The 20,878-nt window shown below is 42.5% G+C and overlaps 1 protein-coding gene across 1 annotated transcript; it reads left to right on the top strand.

Moving 5' to 3' along the window:
• On the top strand, positions 1-1,683 carry LINC02909 (long intergenic non-protein coding RNA 2909). The gene is made up of 3 exons (XM_032158996.1): positions 1-253; positions 1,129-1,271; positions 1,401-1,683. The coding sequence occupies exons 1-3, from the start codon at positions 251-253 to the stop codon at positions 1,681-1,683; spliced, it is 429 nt and encodes a 142-aa protein (XP_032014887.1). The 5' UTR covers positions 1-250.
• Positions 1,684-20,878: the final 19,195 nt, after the last annotated feature.

Here is a 20,878-nt window from a genome sequence, read left to right as displayed (position 1 = left end):
GATGCACTGCACCTGCCTAGGCTGGAGTTAAGGTACTAATCACAGCAGCTGGGATTACACTAATCACAGTGCTGGGAAAGATGCGTAGGAAGGATGAGGATGACAGGCACCATTTTGTGTGTGCTCCCTACCACAGCAATAACAGAAAGATAGTCTGGGTGCAGTGTCTCTCACCTGTAATCCCAGCACTTTGGGAGGCTGAGGTGGGAGGATCGCTTGAGCCCAGGAGTTCAAGACCAGCCTGGGCAACATGGTGAGACCCCCGTCTCTACAAAAAACAACACACTAAAGCTCATCCTGATTATACTCTCTAATCAGATGAAGGAAAATTATTTTTAAGTTAAATCTCATACTTTTTCCTTTTTTTTTTGGAAATGGAACGTTGCTTTGTTGCCCAAGCTTGAGTGCAGTGGCGTGATCTCAGCTCACTGCAATCTCTGCCTACTGGGCTCAAGTCACTCCCCCACCTCAGCCTGCCAAGTAACTGAGAGGACAGGGGCATGCCAGCACAGCCAGCTAATTTTTGCATTTTTTGTAGAGACGGGGTTTTGTTATGTTGCCCAGGCTGGTCTCAAACTCCTGAGCTCAAGCGATCTACCTGCCTCAGTCTCCCAAGGTGCTGGGATTACAGGTGTGAGCCATTGTGCCCGGCTGGTCATCATCATTTCTATCACCAGGTGAGAGTGAAGGGGAGTCAAATACTGGAGAATAAGAACTGAGGCTCTGAGTTTAAATAACCTGAGTTCAAACCCCAGTTCTGCTGCTTACTAGCTTTGTGATCTTGGACAAATTGTTTAAGTATATGTGCTTCAGTTTCTTCATCTGTAAAATTGCATCAATATCATGCAATGACCTCTGGGTGTGCTGCAGGGATTAAATGAGGTAATACACGGACGGCCCCCAGAAGCATGTAGCACATTCTGAGCTCTCAGTGATGTTGTTATGATGCACTTTCTGAAACTCCTTTACTTATCCAATACTATATGTCCTCTTAAAGCACCAAATAGCACTTACAAAGAAATAACCAAGTAACCCGCTCCACTCATTAAACAAACCTGGCTTTGTTTAATTTCCCATTAAATAACCTGTTATAACATCCATGCTTGCGATCTGCTTATCAATCCACAGATACCGAAACTAGCAACACCCAGAGACATTTCCCTCCTAGTAATAAAGGAAGCCAGTAGCAGAGCCAGAAATAATATTCAAATTCTGGATCCACTAGACCATATTGCCTGTCTGACAAATTATACTCTTACTACCTGCTTCAGGTGAGTCTAGTATACCTGATGTTTCTCAGAGCAGTGAAAGGAATAACCTGAACAATAAATTCCAACGGACCTGTAATGAATTGCATTAACATGTTATTTCATTATTTATGTAATATTACCTCCTGACAGTTCTAATAAGGTACCCACAATGCCGGGTTCTCTGCCCACTGGGAGCAAACGAGAGAACGTGCAGACGCTGGACCGCATACGATGGATGCCTGCAACTCCTGTACCTGCCCCCGAATGCCGCCAGAAATATGCCGTCTCTACTGAAAGAGCTTTTCCAACCCTGAGCACGTTTAGTGAACACGGAAAAGAGTGTAAAGGGGTCAAATGCAGACTTTACAAAAAGAAACCCAAGACGGAGATTCCTGTTGGGGATATACTGCAGGTGGGGTTCATGACAACATAGTCCTTTACTTGCCAAGTAATCTAAAAGCAACTAATTAGAGAACCTGGAAGGGATGCCAATCCCAGTTTTCAAAATGGCATTTCAAGGAAATTTAATCTTATCATGTAAATAGTCAAGAAATCCATTTAAATAAGATATCTGCTTCTCTCTAGGTAATCTACAATGTTGTTAGACTATCAAGCCAGTAGTTTTAAGTAGGTGTTGGAGCTCCAGGATTAATCTCTGGTTGAGCCGAGGGAGTCACTTTGTCTAACCAAATATAAATGAGGTGGGAGGTGTATGGTTGAGAGGCACTATTAGAAGAAAGGGGCCAGGCACAGTGGCTCATGCCTGTAATCTCAGGACTTTGAGAGGCCCAGGCAGGTGGATCGTTTGATCCCATGAGTTTGAGACCAACCTGGGCAACATAGAGAAACCCCATCTCTACCAAAAATACAAAATTAGCCAGGCGTGGTGGCGCACGCCTGTAAACTCAGCTACTCAGGAGGCTGAGGCAGGAGAATCACTTGAACCCAGAAGGTGGAGGTTGCAGTGAGCCAAGCCATTGCACACCAGTCTGGGCAAAAAGAGTGAAACGCCGTCTCAAATAAAATAAAATAAAATAGTAAAAAATAAATTAGCCAGGCATGATGGCACGCACCTGTAGTCCCAGCTGCTTGGGAGGCTGAAGTGGGAGGATCAGGCTTGAGCCTGGGAAGTTGAGGCTGCAGTGAGCCAATCGAGATTGCACCACTGCACTCCAGCCTGGATGACAGAGCAACACCCTGTCTCAAAAACAACAATAACAAAAACAAACAACCAAAGGAAAGAAATGAAGAAAACCAGATAATGGAATCCTTCTCCAGTATATGCATGGCCAAACATAACTTTTATTTTTCAAAACCCACTCTATGTAAAATGCACTATTTATTTCTCATAATATACTCTTTAATGTGCTTATATTCTAGGTGTCATTGTCTTTAAGTTGCTTTTTAAATGTATTATTATTATTATTATTATTATTATTTGAGACAGATTCTGGCTCTGTTGCTCAAGCTGGACTGCAGTGGTGTGATCTTGGCTCACTGCAACTTCTGCCTCCCTGGTTCAGGCAATTCTCATGCCTCAGCCTCCCAAGTAAGTGGGACTACAGGCGTGCACCAACATGCCCAGCTAATTTTTGTATTTTTAGTAGAGACAGGGTTTCACCCTGTTGCCCAGGCTGGTCTCAAACTCCTGAGCTCAAGAGTCTACCTGCCTTGGTCTCCCAAAGTGTCGAGATTGCAGTCGTGAGCCGCCAAACCTGGCTAGTTTTAAAAGTTTGCTAGCTGATGCCAAATTGGTTTCCATAGAGGTTGTACCAATTTACAGTCTCACCAGCAATCTGTGAGCCTGCTTGTTTCCCCACACCCTCACGAACACAATATGTTGGTCTTTGCCAATCTGATAGGTGAAATATAGCATCTCATTATTTTAATATGCATTTCTCGAGGGGCATGGCGACTCACACCTGTAATCCCAGCATTTAGGGAGGCAGAGGCAGGAGGGTAGCTTGAGTTCAAGACCTGCCAGGGCAATATAGTGAGACCCAGCATTCTCCACAAAAAGGAAAAAAAAAAGACCAAAAAAAAAGTGTAATTTCCGATTTCTCTCCTTGTGAATATGGTTTCATGTGTTTAAAGCCATTTGTATTTCCATTTCTATGTTTTATTTGTATGCTTTGGTCATTTTTCAATGGGGCTTGATTTTATCAATACACAAAAGCTCTTTATATATTACAAGATTTTGTTCTTTGTAGGATGTGTTACAAATACATTTTTACCAGGTGTTATTTGTATTTTTTGTTTATGGTGTTTCTGCCACACAGATTTTTAAAAATATACAGTCAAATTTCAATCTTCTTTCATATACCTTCTGAGTTTGTGTTAGCCTTAGAAAAGCTTTCCTGACTCCAAAATCATAAAGACATTCTCCTCTGTTTTTCTCTAGTGTCTTTGATTTAATATATTTGGAATTTATCTTTGTATAGAGACATGAAACTATACCTTCATTATTTTTCAGATGGCTACCCAATTTTCCCTAAGAAATTACCCTACAGATATACGTGCATATATTTACAAAGATAAATGTAAAAATACACTAATTTACTAATGTTTGGAAAGGCAAAATATTTAAAATAACCTTACCATCTATTAACAGAGGACTGGTTACATACATTTCTGTTTATTTACACACTGGAATAAAATATAGCTGTTTAAAAGAAAGATATTCTATAAGTACTGATATGGAATCTCAAAATTATGGGCTTGTTTATAAATCAACCCTAAGCTGAAGAATAGCACTTATAGCATTTCTAATTTAAAACACAAAACAAAATACATACAATACAAACATAAAACATAACAGACATACACATAAATACAGAAGAAACTGGAGGCAATGATAACCTTGAAAGAGAAAATTGAGGAACTAAAGGACTGGGATAGAAGAAAGAGTTAATTCTTTCTGTTTACTTTTGTACCATATTCATGTACAGTATCATCTATTTAAATTCACAAATAAAGAAAAGAAAAATATAGATTTTTAAAACTGAAGGTATTATGTTTATGTTTGGGTGGCTGATTCATTATCACACAATACAGATTTGTAAGATAATGTCACTTACAGTATTGAAGCCTGCCCATTCGTTCAGCAAAACATGCTTTATACATGTGAAAATATGGATAAGTAGCACCCTCTGCTGGTAAGTAGTTGGAAGTCATTAATGAACCTACCTATGACTTATCTTATTCTCAATTTTGTGATTACTGGTTCGTGAGCTCAAATTGTGTATCATAAGAAAGATTTTTTTTTTTTTAAAGAAGGCCGGGCACAGTGGCTCATGCCTGTAATCCCAGCACTTTGGAAAGCCGAGGCAGGTGGATTGCTTGAGCTCAGGAGTTCGAGACCAGCCTGTGCAACATGGCGAAACCCCCACCTCTACTAAAAATACAAAAATTAGCCAGGCATGGTGGGTGCATGCCTGTAGTCCCAGCTACTCAGGAGGCTGAGGTGGGAGGATTGCTTGAGCCAGAGGAGTCAAGACTGCAGTGAGCTGTGATTGTGTCACTGCACTTGAGCCTGGGTGACAGAGCGAGACCCTGTCTCAAAAAAAAAAAAAAAGATAATATTTGGTATCATAATATATAAAATATCACTGTGGGGACTTTTTCAAGTTACAAAAATCACACATTTTGGTAGCAGTCCACAATTCTAGTGCCTTAACTCTTGTTTGGGTGAAGAACTCTATTTCGATGATGTGGGAACATTGAGGATAAAATAACTTTTTAACAATAGTTGCAACTGACAATTGTCACCAATGTGTATAAAAGTAAGCATTATTGTATATGTTTGCCTTGTCTGTCTGCATATTTTCATCATGCCCATCACCATTATAATTCATTCATTCAACAAGTACTGAGTACTTGGTAGTATCAGGCATGTTGTAGTGCTAAGGATAAACAGTGAACAAAACAGACCAAACAGACCAACTTCCTGCTCTCATACAGCTTACTTTTTTTTACAGGGGGAGACAGAAAATTAACATAATAGGCCAAAAAATATAGCATGTTATGGGCTGATAAATGCCAAAGGAAACAAATAAAAATACAAAGAATGAGTTTGGTGGGAGGTTTGCAGTTGTAGACAAGGTAGCCCAGGAAGGGCTCTCCAGGGGGCATATTAGAATAAAGACCTGAGGAAGTGAAGGAACTGGGCAGAGGACACCTGAGGAAATGTATTCAGGCAGAAGGAAGGGCAGATGCAAAGGACCTGAGGTGCAAGTGTGCCTGACACGGCCAAGAAACAGCAAGGAGGTCAGTGTGGCTGGAGTGACCTGAATACAGGGGAGAGTGGCAGGAAATGAGGGTGGAGCACTAATGCCAGGGGAAAATTATACAGGATCTTAGGGTTATAGGACATTGGCCTTTGCTCTAAGGGAGATGGGACGCCTCTGGAGAATTTTAAGCAGCATCCTTTGGTTGTTGCTGATAAAAATGCCCCGTTGACTGCCAGGGAATGACACCCAGCAAAGTTGTCCTAGTAATATATTGTAGACAACGGACATGCAAATTGGAAGAAAGAATTTTAATGCAGGTATAAGCAGTGCTGTCTTCCTCTCATAACCTCCATGGTGCTAATATATATTACAGTAGTACGATCATCCTTGCGTTACAAAAACTTCACCCTGGGCTTCTGATTTCCAAATCCATATATTCAGGACCAGAAGTTCTTCTGTGACAAATTTCCTCTCTTCCATAAAAATGACAAAGGCAAGTCTGTTAATTTTGGTATGTAGAAAATACCTAGATTTTATGTAGGGTGCTTGATTTATTATACAACTCTGTGTGCTAGTTACTTTGTGAGTAGTTTTATGGGGAAAAAGTCATGCTGAATAAGTAATTCCATTTTGCACATTGTAAACATAAGAAAGTAAATGCAATACTTGTGTAACACTAATTCTTACCTACCAGGCAGGAAAAATAAAAACATGTTTGTCTTACAAACTAAATAGGGCTCTAGTTCAAGCACTTATAATTGCACATTTGGGAGGAATGAAATACTTCTTTCATTTAAAAAATACTAGTATGCATTCTATTTGTTATTCTAGTATATAATAGGGACACATGAACCACCCAAATGACTATTTTCAAAAGTACACACAACACAGACGTATAAACAGTGCACCTAAATCATATAGTTCAGTCACTAGATACCCTGTGAGGCCTCCTCTTGGAGAAAGAATATAAACTATGGGTACAAGTAAAATGAGGACTGTGAAATGACCTTGGATTTATATAATAATAAATGAGGTGGCAATTGGTGACCTTGATGATAGCAATTTCACTATAATATGTTCTAAAGTGAATGGGTGGAGAGAAATTAGAGACTGTGAGTACAGACATTGCTTTTTAAGAGTTTGCTGGGCCGGGCACAGTGGCTCATGCCTATAATCCCAGCACTTTGGGAGGACGAGGCTGGCAGATCACCTGAGGTCAGGAGTTCGACATCAGCCTTGCCAACATGGTGAAACACTGCCTCTACTAAAAATACAAAAGTTAGCTGGGCGTGGTGGTGCACCCCTGCAATCCCAGCTACTCTGGAGGCTGAGACAGGAGAATCGCTTGAACTCAAGAGGCAGAGTTTGCAGCGAACCAAGATCGTGCCACTGCTCTCCAGCCTGGGAGATGGAGTGAGACTCTCTCTCTCTCTCAAAAAAAGAGTTTGCTGTGAAAGAAAGGAAAGAAATGGAAACCAGCAGAGATAAGTAGAGTGTGCAAACAGCCATTCACTCCACAGCCTCTGCAACTCTTGCTTTCTGCATGCCTACAGAATTAGTACCACATGGATACTGCCATATCCTTGATCTTATTACCAATAGCTGCAGCCCTGTCCTATCTCATATGCTGTATTCCACACTTTGACAAACACCTGCTAACTTTCCAGCTCACTCCTTGTATATCAAATTCACCAACCTTCTATCTTAACAGAATCTTTAATCCACTGACTTTATCACTATTATAATGTCCCTCATCCCCACACTTGTGTCATTTGTTGTCTCCCTACCTCGTTTACATCCTGTGGCCATCAGTAGAGTCACTACTTTGCATACATTCAACTCTACTAAGTCCTTCTTACTTCTCACATCATACTTGCTTGGATAGATCACAACCCTAGTTAACTGCAACTCCCCACCTGCTCCTTGCTTGCAGCCATGCAGTTAAAAGACATAAAACTGTGCTAGCTGGTCTCCTGTTAAATTTGGGACCATGAATTTTCATGCAGCCTTTCATGCTGCCCAGCAATCATACACTGTTTCCCTAATCCCTTCTCTCTCACATTCTCTCCTAGATTATTTTATACTTTCTCCTCTCCCTTATTTAACACTTCCTCCCTATAGCTTTGCTGAGATAGTTGAAGCAATCAGAAGAAATCATCCACACCTCCCTCCCCTATACCTGCCTATCTGCACCTGTGCCCACACTCTGACCTTCCCTTCTTCTTAGGAATCACCTGTCTCTGCGGCTGGTGAAGTCCCACCACCTGTGCACTTAGAGCCACCCCTGACTCGTGCTCAAGGACAGGTTCTGCCATTCTCATCTCTCTCTTCTGCATCCTCAGTTTTCCCTTCCTGATTGGATAATTCCCATAAACATGCAAACATGCAGTTATTTCTCCCAAGTAAAACAAAAACTCCATTAACTCCACTTCTCTGTCTGCTAGTGTCCATTTCTTTCCTTCCACAGCAATTTTTTTTTTTTTGAGAGTTTCTCCCTTGTTGCCCAGGCTGGAGTGTAATGGCACAATTTTCACTCATTGCAACCTCTGCCTCCCGGGGTCAAGTGATGCTCCCGCCTCAGCCTCCCAAGTAGCTGGGATTGCAGGCATGAGCCACCACGCCCAGGTAATTTTGTATTTGTAGTAGAGATGGGGTTTCACCATGTTGTCCAGGCTGGTCTCAAACTCCTGACTTCAGGTGATTCGCCTGCCTCAGCCTCCCAAAGTGCTGGGATTACAGGCATGAGCCACTGCGCCCGGCCCACAGCAAACTCTTAAAAAGCAGTATCCATCTTTGCAGTTTCTCATTTCTCTCCCCCCATTCACTTTTGAACAAGTTATACAGAAATTGCTTTCATCAAGATTACCAATTACCTCCTCCTTCACTACTAATCCAAGATCTTTTCATAGTCCTCATTTCACTTGTCCTATCAGCAGCCCATTACTTTCTTCTCCTTAAAACACTTTGTCCACTTGGCTTCCAGGACACCGCACTCACCTGATTTCCCACCTACCTTTCTGCTGTTCCTTTTCAGTCTCTTGCTAGTTCCTCCTCATGTCATCATTCAGACTGGTAAGTGCTGATGTGCAGTAAGGCTCAGCCCTGGACTTCCCTTCTCTGTCTGCCTTCACACCCAGGGTAATCTCAAGAGCTCTCGCAGCTGGAAGCGCCACCTGTAGGCTCATGACTCCCAGATTTTTATCTTCAACCCGAAACCTCTCCCTTGAATCCAGACACATATCCAAATGCCTATTTGACATTTCCACTTCATTTTTTTGACTTTGTACTTTATACAAATGCATTTTATTTTTATTTTATTTTATTATTTTTTAGAGATGAGGTATCGCTATATTGTCCAGGCTGGTCTCAAACTCCTGAGCTCAAGCAATCCTCCCACTTTGGCCTCCCAAAGTACTGAGATTACAGGTGTGAGTCACCAAGCCTGGCCTACAAATGCATTTTATGTGCAAGATTAAGACATAAAATAGGACAATAAAGAACTATTCTGGGTTTGGTGGGAGGATTGGGGAGATATTGGTCAAAGGGCATAACATTTCAGAAGAAATAAGTTTGAACGATCTATTGTATATCATGGTGACTATAGTTAACAACAATATATTGTATTCTTGAAAATTGCTTAAGACAGTAGAGTTTAGGTGTTCTAGTCACACACACAAAATTGATAAGCATGTGGAATAAAGCATATGTTAACTAGCTTGATTTAGTCATTTCACAATATGTACATGTATCAAAACCCCCACGGTGTACACCATAAATGCATGCAATTTTGACTTCTCAATTAAAACAAATAAAGAAAAACAAATTACTCTGAGTGAACTGGGTGAAAAGCAACCCTAAGGGGCTTTTCATTCACATGAATATTTAATAGCCTCTTTTTTTTTAAGTTAATAGAGACAAAGTCTCACTGTGTTGCCCAGTCTGGTCTCGAACCTGAGGTCAAGTGATCCTCCCACCTTGACCTCCTGAAGTACTAGGATTATAGGCTTGAGCCACCATGCCTGGCCTTAATAGCATCTCAGACTTCACATTCTAAAACAGCTCCTGGTATTCCTCCTGTTCTTGAAACCATCTCAATCAATGGCAGCTACGTTTTTCCAGTTGCTCAGGTCAAAATCTTGAAGTCATTCTTTATTACTCTTTTACTCTCATACCCACATTTGGTCTGCTAGCATATTCTGTCTCATCTAACAGTCTATCTCTCTGCCTATCTATCTATCTATCTGCCTATCTATCTATCTATCTATCTATCTATCTATCTATCTATCTACAATTTACTGTCATCATTTCTCCTCTAGAATTATTGTGGAGTTTTTTGGGTTTGTTTCTTTGTTTGAGATAGAGTCTTGCTCTGTCAACCAGGTTGGAGTGCAGTGACACAATCACGGCTCATTGAAGCCTCAACCTCCCAGACTCAGGCTATCCTCCCTCCTTAGCCTCCTGAGTAGCTGGGACTACAGGTGCATGCCACCATGCCCAGCTAATTTTTTTACTTATATTTTTTGTAGAGATGGGGTCTCACTGTGTTGCCCAGGCTGGTCTCAAACTCCTGGGCTCAAATGATCCTCCTACCTTGGCCTCCAAAGTGTTGGGATTACAGGCATGAACCACTGTGCATGGCCCTGGATTATTGCTGTAAACATCTAACTTGTCTCACTATTTCTGCCATTAACTCTCTTCAGACTCTCTTCAGTTTATTCATTTATTCAGAGCACAATTTTGCTCTGCTTAAAATTCTCCAGAGGTGTCCCATCTCCCTTAGAGCAAAGGCCAGTGTCCTATAACCCTAAGATCCTGTATAATTTTCCCCTGGCATTAGTGCTCCACCCTCATTTCCTGCCACTCTCCCCTGTATTCAGGTCACTCTAGCCACGCTGACCTCCTTGCTGTTTCTTGGCCGTGTTTTTTTTTTTGTTTTTAGACAGAGTCTCACTGTGTCACCCAGGTTGGAATGGAGTGGCGTGATCTCGGCTTACTCCAACCTCCACCTCCCCAGTTCAAGCAATTCTCCTGCCTTAACCTCCCAAGTAGCTGGGACTACAGGCACCCGCCACCACGCCCGGCTAATTTTTTTTTGTCTTTTTAGTAGAGACAGGTTTTCACTATGTTGGCCAGGCTGGTCTTGAACTCCTGACCTTGTGATCCACCCGCCTCGGCCTCTCAAAGTACTGGGATTACAGGCATGAGCCACTGTACCCAGCTGGACTTACGTTTTTTACTGATCAGACCAGACAGTGCCCAGATTAAAGACACCAGGAATCTCTTGGTGTCGTCTGCAGGGGCAGAACTGGGGTGCAGTGTATTAGGCTCTGCTGAGACTCCCAGGTGCCTTCTTTCTTCACACCATTCTAAATGCCAGATATAGGCACATGGAAGTCACTATGGAAAGGAAGACAAATAAAACAAAGTAGTCTATGACTTTCATGATTTGTTTGTGAAAAATTGCAATAATAGATTTTATCTTGAAGGAGGGCCGTATGGATCAAACTGTCAGTGGGTTTATTTCTCTTGAGTAAATCAGTTGGGGTGGAAATGTCAGAACATACAGCATCACAAAAGAGCACAGATGGGCATATCTGTTGTATCTATTACTTGGGCTATATACCTCCTTTGAAAAGTGTCCTTCCCTGCCAATAGAGGCAGATTTCCTCATAGCCTGCTAGTTGTTCTGAGTGGGAATAGGGTGCTATGTTGGCATGTGCAAAGTTCGTGCATTGGAAATGTAATCCCCAATGCAACAATATTTGGAGATGGGAACTTTAAGAGGTAATTAGGTCATGAAGCCTCTGCCTTCATGAATGAATTAATGTCATTATCACAGGAGTGAGTTAGTTATCATGGAAGTGGGCTCCTGATAAGTTCAGTTTCCTTCTTCTCTTGGTCTAGTGTGCTTGCTTCCACCTTCCCCACTTCTGCCGTGGGATGACCTTCATGAGATACAGCACCATGTTCTTGGACTTCCCAGACTCCAGAAACGTGAGCCAAATAAACTTCTTTTCTTTATAAATTATCCTGGTATTTAAATATTCTGGTATTCTATTTTAGCAACAGAACATGAACTAAGACAGAAAATTAGTACTGAGAGTGGAGTTGCTACTCTAGCGATTACCTGAAAATATGGAAGCAGCTTTGGAACTAGGTAATGAGTAGAGGCTGAAGGAATTTAGAGAAGCAGGCTAGAAAAAGCCTAGATTGCCATGAACAAAACACTAAGGAACATTCTGGTGAGGGCTCAGAAGATCCCAGAACTTAGGAAAGTCTGCATCTTCACAGAGCTTACTTAAGTGGTTTGGACCAGAACGTTGATAGAAATACAGACAGTAAAGGCCATTCTGATGACATCTCAGATGGAAATGAGGAAAAAGGTATTGAAAACTGGAATAAGGGCCGTCTTTGTTATACCATTGCCAGGACTTTAGGTAAATTGTGTTAATGTCCTAAGGCCCTGTGAAATGTAAAATTTAAAGAGCAATGAAGTAGGATACTTGGCAGAAGCTAAAATGATTGCCATGGATTGAAGGGAGCCAGGTGCTATTCATAAAGACAATGGGAGAAGATCCCAAAGGCATTTAAAGTTCTTTGAGGTTGCCCCTCCCATCACAGGCCTAGGGCTCTAGGAAGGTTGAATAGGTGCAGGGGATGGGCCGGGGGCCTCCTCCACAGGCTCATTGCCCAGAGCCGCCTTGGGTTTCTGTTTTCTGCATTCCATCTAAGCACCCATTGCCGGCCGCAGTGGTGGCTCAAGCAGCTTCAGGTGCTGCTTGACTCAGTACTCTGGGAGGTATAAGAGTTAAGCCTTGGTAGCCTCCAGGCATGCAGAATGCAAAAGCTGTGGAAGCATGGCTTCCTCCACCTAAATTTCAAAAGATGCCACGGACCACCTGGAAACCCAGGCAGAAAACTGCCACAGGGATGGAGCCAGCACGAAGAGCTCCTACTAGGGGCAATGCCGATCAGAAATGAGGGGTTGGAAATGCCACAGAGAGTCCCCACTAAGACAATATCTAGTGGAGTCAAGGAAGTGGGGTTACCTCCAAGACCAAAGAACTGCAGGGCCAGCAGCATGCAATTCCAGCCTGGGAGAGCTGAAGCCTGGCTGAGCACAGAAAAGCTATAGGGGTAGGGCTGGCAGAGGTCTCAGGGGCTCAGCTCCTGCCCCAGTGTGCCCAGGATGCAGGACATGGAGTCAAAGGAGATTATTCTCCAACTTTAAAACTTTTTTTTTTTTTTTTTGAAGTAACAAGTTCTTACTACGGTGCCTAGGCTGGAGTTAGTGGCTATTTGTGAGTATGATCATAGTGCACTACAGACTTGAACTCCTGACTTCAAGCAATCCTCCTGCCTCAGCCTCCTAAGTAGCTGGCATTATAGGCACACAGCACCACACCTAGCTTAGCTTTAAAACTTACTGTTGTTTTCCCTTTTAGGTTTTGGACTTACTTGGGACCAGTTACCCCGTTCTTCTTGCCCATTTTTTTCCTTTTGGAATGGAAACGTCTGTATACCTCAGTATATATTGAAGGATAGCTGAATTCTGCCTTTTTAGCTTTCTAGAATGAACTTTCTGCATTAACCCTAAAAATTCAATATGGAAGAACCCTACTTAAAGCATGGATATGTGGACACACACACACACATCCCAAAAAGGCTTTATTTTGGAAATTTCGGAAGTTGAAGAAAAGTAAAATATTATCCACAATTTCACTACTCAAAACCTTCTTTGTTACTAATTTGGATATTACTTTTGGAGCTTTCTTTTCCTGTTGTCTATATATTTGAGATAATAGTGTATATAATTTGTTTTTATTCACTTAAAGCCTCAATTTTTAAATTTAACAACAATTTTTGTACTATTCTTATGTTATTAGTTTTGGATACTCCCTTTCTTTGAGTTGTACTTCAGTGTCTATGGAAGATCAACTTCTCCGAAGTCTGTGAAGCAGAAATGCCACAACAGCCTTTTGAACTGCCAGAGAGGGCTTTATTAAGTCAACAAAATACTTTCTCAGCTTTGAGTTACTGTGCAGTGGGATTCAACATAGACATGCCACTTGTCTGGATTTTCTATTTTGAGCCTCATGTAAGTTAGAAAAATATGTAAGTTCAACCATTTTCTTTTTATTGCATCCTTCACTTATTCTTTTATTTGTAGCCATGTATTTTCAAAATGAGAGGAGGTTTTCAGAGTTGGTAGGACCTACAGAAAATCATAGAGGAAGGCATTATAAAGTCTGCTGTGTATGTATGTATGTATGTATGTATGTATTTTGAGACAGTCTCACACGGTTGCCCAGGCTGGAATGCAGCGTCACAATCACTGCACACGCAGCCTCAACCTCCTGGCCTCAAGCAATCCTCCCACTTCAGCCTCCCTAGTAGCTAAGACCACAGGCATGTGCCATCATACCTGGCTAATTAAAAAAATTTTTTTTTGCAGAGGTGGGGTCGCCCAAGATTTTTTGTTTGGTTTAGTTTTAGTTTTGTTTTTGAGACAGAGTCTTATTCTGTCACCCAGGCTGGAGCGCAGTGGCAAGATCTAGGCTCACTACAACCTCCACCTCCCAGGTTCAAGCAATTCTCCTGCCTGAGCCTCCTGAGTAGCTGGGATTACAGGCATCTGCCACCACGCTCAGGTAATTTTTGTATTTTTAGTAGAGATAGGGTTTCACCATGTTGGCCAGGCTGGTCTCGAACTCCTGACGTCAAGTGATCCACCCATCTTGGCCTCCCAAAGTGCTGGGATTACAGGCATGAGCCACTTAGTCCCACGGGGTTGCCCAATGTTGCTCAGGCTGGTCTCAAACTCCTGGGCCTAAGCAATCCTGTCTCTGACCTCAGCTTTGAAAGTGCTGGAATTACAGGTGTGCGCCACTGTACCCAGCTGTAATTTACTTTAAAAATTTTAGTGTTGTTGGCATATCATTATATACATGTCAATTAGTTTAAGCTATAACTCTAGGGGCAACCAGCTGACCTGCCATCAAAGATGTGTTCCAACATAGTCATCTAACACTGCACAGAAGAGTTCAGGCCCAGATGATTCCTGCAAGGTTCTCCGCTATCCCATCCCCTCCACCAACCAGGCTTTGTTTAATTAGCACGTTGGATGTCAAAAATGGGTTTTACTGGCAGAACTAGTGTCTGTATATTATTAGGAGGGTAGATATTGGAAACTGACTGTCATTGGTGAAAATAATATTCTCTCTCCATACGTGTATAGGCAAAATAATTTAGGGACACTCCCTAAATCAGGTCACAATCTATGGTGGGGTGGGTTGGCCCCAGAGATGCCTGTCTTTGTGTAATCTCTTCTTTTAAGTGTGAGCTGAATTTAGTGACTTGATTATAATGAATAGAATGTAGCAGAGCGATGAAATGTCACTTCCAAAATTAGGTTTAAAAAGACTGTTGCTATTTTTGCACACTCTTTCTTTCTCTCCCCTCTTCTCTCTCTCTCTTTTTCTGTCTCCTTCTCTTGGAGCATTCATCCTGGGGGAAGCCAACTGCCAGACTGTGAGGCAACCCTGCAGAGATGCCCATGTAGAAAGGATTGAGACCTGCCAATAATCATGGGAGTGATCTTGGAAACAGAACCATTTAGCTAAACAGTACCAGATTTTTAAGCCACAGAAACTGAGAGTATGAGTGTTTACTGATCTAGACCTCTAAATCTTGGGGTGATTTGCTTCACATTAATAGAAAATAAAAATGGGTAAGACATGGAGAAACTATTCAGTGTCTGATATGTTTTTGGTAATAATATGTACCAGGTACATGTCAGAGTACCTGGTATGTGCTAAGCAGTGTTCTATGTATTTTACACATAGTGATTCATTTTATCCTAACTTTGGTCCTATTAGATCACCATTTTACAGATAAGGAACTGTTATAGAGAGGTTAAGTCACTTGGTCAAAGGCAAAGTTTGGAGGAAAACCTAGGCAATCTGGATCTTGAGTCCATGCTCTTAACCCCTGCTATGCTGCTCCTCGCAGTCCATTATGGCAGATGGAGTGAATCAAATTCTGTTAAAAGGCCATTATGGGCAGGGGTGGACAGGTGCAAGAACAGAGACAAAAAGTTGAAAAATCTCACTGAAAACTAAATTTAAATTAATTAAGAATGATCTATATAAATTATGTTACCTATTCCCTATGTCTTAGTCTGGTTTTTGTTGCTGTAACAGAATACCACAAACTTGATAATTGATAAAGAAAAGAAGCTTATTTGGCCGTGGTTCTGGAGACTGGGAAGTCCAAGAACATGGCACTGATATCTGGTGAATGTCATCCCTGGCAGAAGGCAGAAGCAAGTGCACTAGACAAAGAAAAGATGGAGCCCAGTCCCATCGTAACTAACTTACTCCTATGATAACAGCATGAATGCATTCATGAAGGTGGAGTTCTCATTACCTAATCACCTCCTGAAGTTCCCACCTCCCAATATTGCTGCACTGGGGATTAGGTTTCCAGCATGTGAACTTAGAGGACATATTCAAACCATAGCTGCCATGGAAGTAGAGTTCTTCCATATTGAATTTTTAGTGTTAATGCAGAAAGTTCATTCTAGAAAGCTAAAAAGGCAGAATTCAGCTATCCTTGAATATAGAGGTTAACATGTGGATTAGTCAGCCCTGGCTGCCATCACAAATACCTCAGTCTGGGCAGCTTAAACAACAGAAATGTATTTTTTCACAGCTCTGGAGGCTGGAAGTCACAAATCATGGTGCCAGCTGCTTTGGTTCCTGGTGAGTCCTTTCTGCTTGGCTTGCTGATGGTGGCCTTCTTGCTGTGTCACCCTGTCTTTTCCTCTGTGGCGAGTGGAGAGAAAGCTGTCTAAGATCTCTTCCTCTTCTCATAAGGACAGCGGTCCCAGAGGATGAGGGTCCCGCCCTTATGACCTCGTTTAACCATAGTTACCTCTCTACAGCCTCTATTTCCAAATACGTTGCATCGGTGGTTACGGCTTCAAAGTATAAATTTGGGGGGAGTGAGATGGACACAATAGTAACATCTAAACCTAGAAAATTCCTTCATGGCCTTTTTTTTTTTTTTTTTTTTTTGACAAAGTCTTGCTCTGTCTCCTAGGCTGAGGTGCAGGGGCACAGCCACAGCTCACTGCAGCCTCGACCTCCCAGGCTCAAACGTTCCTCCCATTTCAGCCTCCCAAGTAGCTGGGACCAAATGCCACCATCTCTGGCTAATTTTTTGCATTTTTTGTAGAAATGGGGTCTCTCCATGTTGCCCAGGCTGGTCTCAAATTCCTAGAGTCCAGAGATTGCCCTGGCTTAGCCTCCCAAAGTGCTGGGATTACAGGCTTGAGCCACGGCTCTTGGCCCTTTACATCATTATATAGGCAGCCTGTTCTGTTCTAGAACAAACACAGTGACAATCTAATCTCCCTCAAAATCTATAGCCCAACTAAGAACCTGTATCTTTTCCAGGTTTAGGATGGGTTGGTCATTCTTCTGTGGACCCAGCATGTCTGAAATGCTACCTGTTTTGTTTTGTTTTGTTTTGTTTTGTTTTGTTTTGTTTTGTTTTGTTTTTTGTTTTGTTTTGTTTTGTTTTGTTTTGTTTTGTTTTGTTTTGTTTTTGAGACAGAGTCTCACTCTGTTGCCCAGGCTGGAGTGCAGTGGCGCAATCTCGGCTCACTGCAAGCTCCACTTCCCGGGTTCACACCATTCTCCTGCCTCAGCCTCCCGAGTAGCTGGGACTACAGGCACCCACCACCACGCCCGGCGAATTTTTTGTGTTTTTAGTAGAGACAGGGTTTCACGGTGTTAGCCAGGATTATCTTGATCTCCTGACCTTGTGATCCACCCGCCTTGGCCTCCCAAAGTGCTGGGATTACAGGCATGAGCCACCACACCCAGCCAATGCTGCCTGTTTTTAAAAGTGTTTTCCCAAGTGGCAAAAATTAGTTAACTAAACAGGAATTAAATATGTTCTCAAGCCTATCATTCCACCTTTATATTTCCTAAGCTTGAGGAAACTGCTGTGACAGTCACTTCCAGAATAAAAGCAGATCCTGCTTGTTCTACATTGGCCCATCTGTGGATTATTGCCCAGTCCACACACCACCCATTATCTGGAACCACACCAGAGGTTTTGGAAGAATTCAAATCCATATAACAATCCGTGCTGCCCATGTGTGGCTATTTAAATTTAATTAAAACTAAATAAAATTTAAAATTCAGTTCCTCAGTCACACAAGCCACATTTCAAGTGCTCCACAGCCATATGTGGCCATTAGTGACCATATCGGGCAGTGTAGAATATAGAACTATCACAGAAAGTTTTACTTTACAGAGCTTTGTTCTATTATAAAAAGATTGCCCGATATCAGAAAATGCTGGTTACTTACTCTCTGACACAGATGTGTACATAATATAAGTTTTTTCTTATCTCTTGGAACTGAGACTGCAAAAATGAATGAGACCTTAGGAATGCCTTCAGGGGGTTCACTGTCTAGAACTGTGATGTGAATTACAGTAATCTGTTACCTTACTTTTCACTGGCTTTCCAAATTTCCTATAAACCCCCTCGGTGGAGGTTATGACATGAGTGAAAAATAATAATGATGTAGGACTTCTGTAGATGCAGACATGTTCCTGCCATTTTGCATAAAAGGAATTACTCCTTTAACATAGGATTCTGCTTTTATAGGGAGACTCTGTTTAAAGACCAGTTCTTGGCTGGGCTTTGTGGCTCATGCCAGTAATCCCAGCACTTTGGAAGGCCACGGTAGGAGGACTGCTTGAGCCCAGGAGTTTGAGACCATCTTGGGTAACAAAGTGAAACCATGTCTCTACAAAAAATTTAAAAATTAGCCAGGGATGGTGGCTACATGGGAGGCTGAGGTGGGAGGATCGCTTGAGCCCAGGAGGTTCAGGCTGCAATGAGCCGTAATTGTTTTACTGCACTCTAGCCTGGGCAACAGAGCGAGACCCTGTCTCAAAAAGCAAAACAAAACAAAACACAAAGACCAGTTATTTCATATGGAGTTCCTTGATTCCACTTCCTCCTGCAACTTCCTTCCTTCCTTAGTGGCAGAGCCTGGTGGGGAAAGTCCTGACTTGCAATGCCTGGTTTCAGATCTCAGTTATGCTATTAATACTTTCTGGCTGTGTGATTCTGGGCAAGTTGCTTAATCTTTCTGTGCTGCAACTTAATCATCAGTAAAACAACAATGATAATGCTACCAATAGTAAGAGGTTCTGTAAACATTTCATAACTTAGAATGTATAAAGTGCTTAAAATGGTACCTGCCACGGAGGTAGTGCTCAATGAATGTCAGCCAAAATTAAGTTATTCAAGTTTTTGTGAGCAAGTAAAATATCAAATGTCTTGAGCTAAAAGCACAAATATCTCTCTTTCCTAACCTAGAGCACTTTGCTTCGTTGTTCAGCAGGTATTAAATCCTGCCATCTATTAGAGAGGTCTCTGCACATAGATCGATCTCCATTACCTGATAAGCCCTTGGAGAGCAGCTTGTCTTTTTCATCTTAGTCTGAGTAGTGCCATTGCCATGCATTAAAAGGTTTTTAACTTTTTTTTTTTAAAGATAGGGTCTCACTATGTTGCCCAGGCTTGTCTCAAACTCCTGAGGTCAAGTGATCCTCCTGCCTCAGCCTCCCAAAGTGCTCGGATTACAGGTGTGATCCACGCCTGACCATCTGTTAAAGAAAGTGTAATATCACATTCCTTCCTGAATATCGTGGATTGTCAAAACCCTGATATCAAATTATATTTCTATTTGAGAAATTATTTTGGTGTGTTAATTAATTAATTAATTAATTAATTTTTTATTTTTATTTTTATTTTTTTGAGATGGAGTTTCACTCTTTTTGCCCAGGCTGAAGTGCACTGGTGCTATCTCAGCTCACTGCAACCTCTGCCTCTTGGGTTCAAGTGATTCTCCTACCTCAGCCTCCGGAGTAGCTGGGACTACAGGCATGCGCCACCATGCCTGGCTAAAATTTTTTTGTATTTTTAGCAGAGATGAGGTTTCACGATATTGGCCAGGCTGGTCTCGAACTCCTGACCTTAGGTGATCCACCCACCACGGCCTCCCAAAGTGCTAGGATTACAGGCATGAGCCACCGCACCCGGCTGTATTTTTATTTTTTTAGAGACAGGGTCTCACTCTGTCACCCAGAGTGCAGCGGCATGATCATAGCTCACTGCAGCCTCAAACTCCTGGCCTCAGGCGATCCTTCCACCTTGGCCTCCCGAAGTGCTGGGATTACAGATGTGAGCCACTGCACCCAGCTGGTATTCTAGTTTAAACTTTAGTTTAAATAATCGTGCCTGGGTGACATAAGCTGAAGAGAAGGAAGGTTCCTGAAAGAGCCCCAGCAGCTTCAATTTTGCAACAAGTCTTTTCAGACGCGTTCTCTCCCTAAGTATTTAATTTTTGTTACAGACCCACAGGCTCTTAGGCTGCCTGTGTAATGGAAATTAACACGGGGCCAAGTACGTTTCCCAGACAAGGCTCTACTTTGGGGCTTGTGCACAAGCACAAGGGAGGCAGTAGAGGCACAAGGGTTCACTGGCTGGCAGCCTGAAAAGAGCCGGTAGGGATTTTTTATGAGGCAAAGTGTGGGAATTGACATCAGGGATAGGGTAAGCAAGGCTAGGCTGGGTTAGAGTGTGCAGGTCAGCGTATCTGGTTGCCATGGTTATCTTGACTAATGGGCCATCTGTGGTCTGGCTGGCAGCAACAAGACTATAAATCAATTGTTCAGCATTGCTTTCCGAGGCGGGACACTCCACAACCTTAGTTTGCTGTTTGGCTCTCCTAATGACAGTTTCTGGAGTTCTTTAAGTAACAGGCCTGGTTAGACACTATGAGAGCACAGAGGAATGGCTATTTTCCTTTTATGACTAAAGCCTCAGGGTTAGCAGGTACGGCGTCAGCAAGATAGTAGTGTAAAGGAGGTTTTGAAAAGAGAAGAAAAAGAAAGAAAAAAATGGGCAAAAGAAGAGCCGCATCTCGGCCGGGCGCGGTGGCTCACGCTTGTAATCCCAGCACTTTGGGAGGCCGAGGCGGGCGGATCACAAGGTCAGGAGATCGAGACCACGGTGAAACCCCGTCTCTACTAAAAATACAAAAAAATTAGCCGGGCGTGGTGGCGGGCGCCTGTAGTCCCAGCTACTCGGAGAGGCTGAGGCAGGAGAATGGCGTGATCCCGGGAGGCGGAGCTTGTAGTGAGCCGAGATCGCGCCACTGCACTCCAGCCTGGGTGACAGAGCGAGACTCTGTCTTAAAAAAAAAAAAAAAAAAAAGAAGAGCCGCATCTCACTCCAGTTCTGTCTCATTATGACACAAGCCTACCTTAAAAGGCACCAATAGGACAGACCTGGGAGCAGCAGCTCTCT

The sequence above is a fragment of the Hylobates moloch genome, unplaced genomic scaffold (genome assembly GCF_009828535.3).
Source record: "Hylobates moloch isolate HMO894 unplaced genomic scaffold, HMol_V3 SCAFFOLD_8, whole genome shotgun sequence".
NCBI lineage: Eukaryota > Metazoa > Chordata > Mammalia > Primates > Hylobatidae > Hylobates > Hylobates moloch.
Note: the sequence above shows the minus strand (reverse complement) of the source record. Positions and strands in the feature narration are given on the sequence as shown.

Bases quoted from the DNA above. Each gene is read 5' to 3' on its own strand.
- LINC02909 (XM_032158996.1), top strand. The intron at 1,272-1,400 runs GTGAGTCTAGTA...ACCTCCTGACAG, and splicing joins ACTCTTACTACCTGCTTCAG to TTCTAATAAGGTACCCACAA.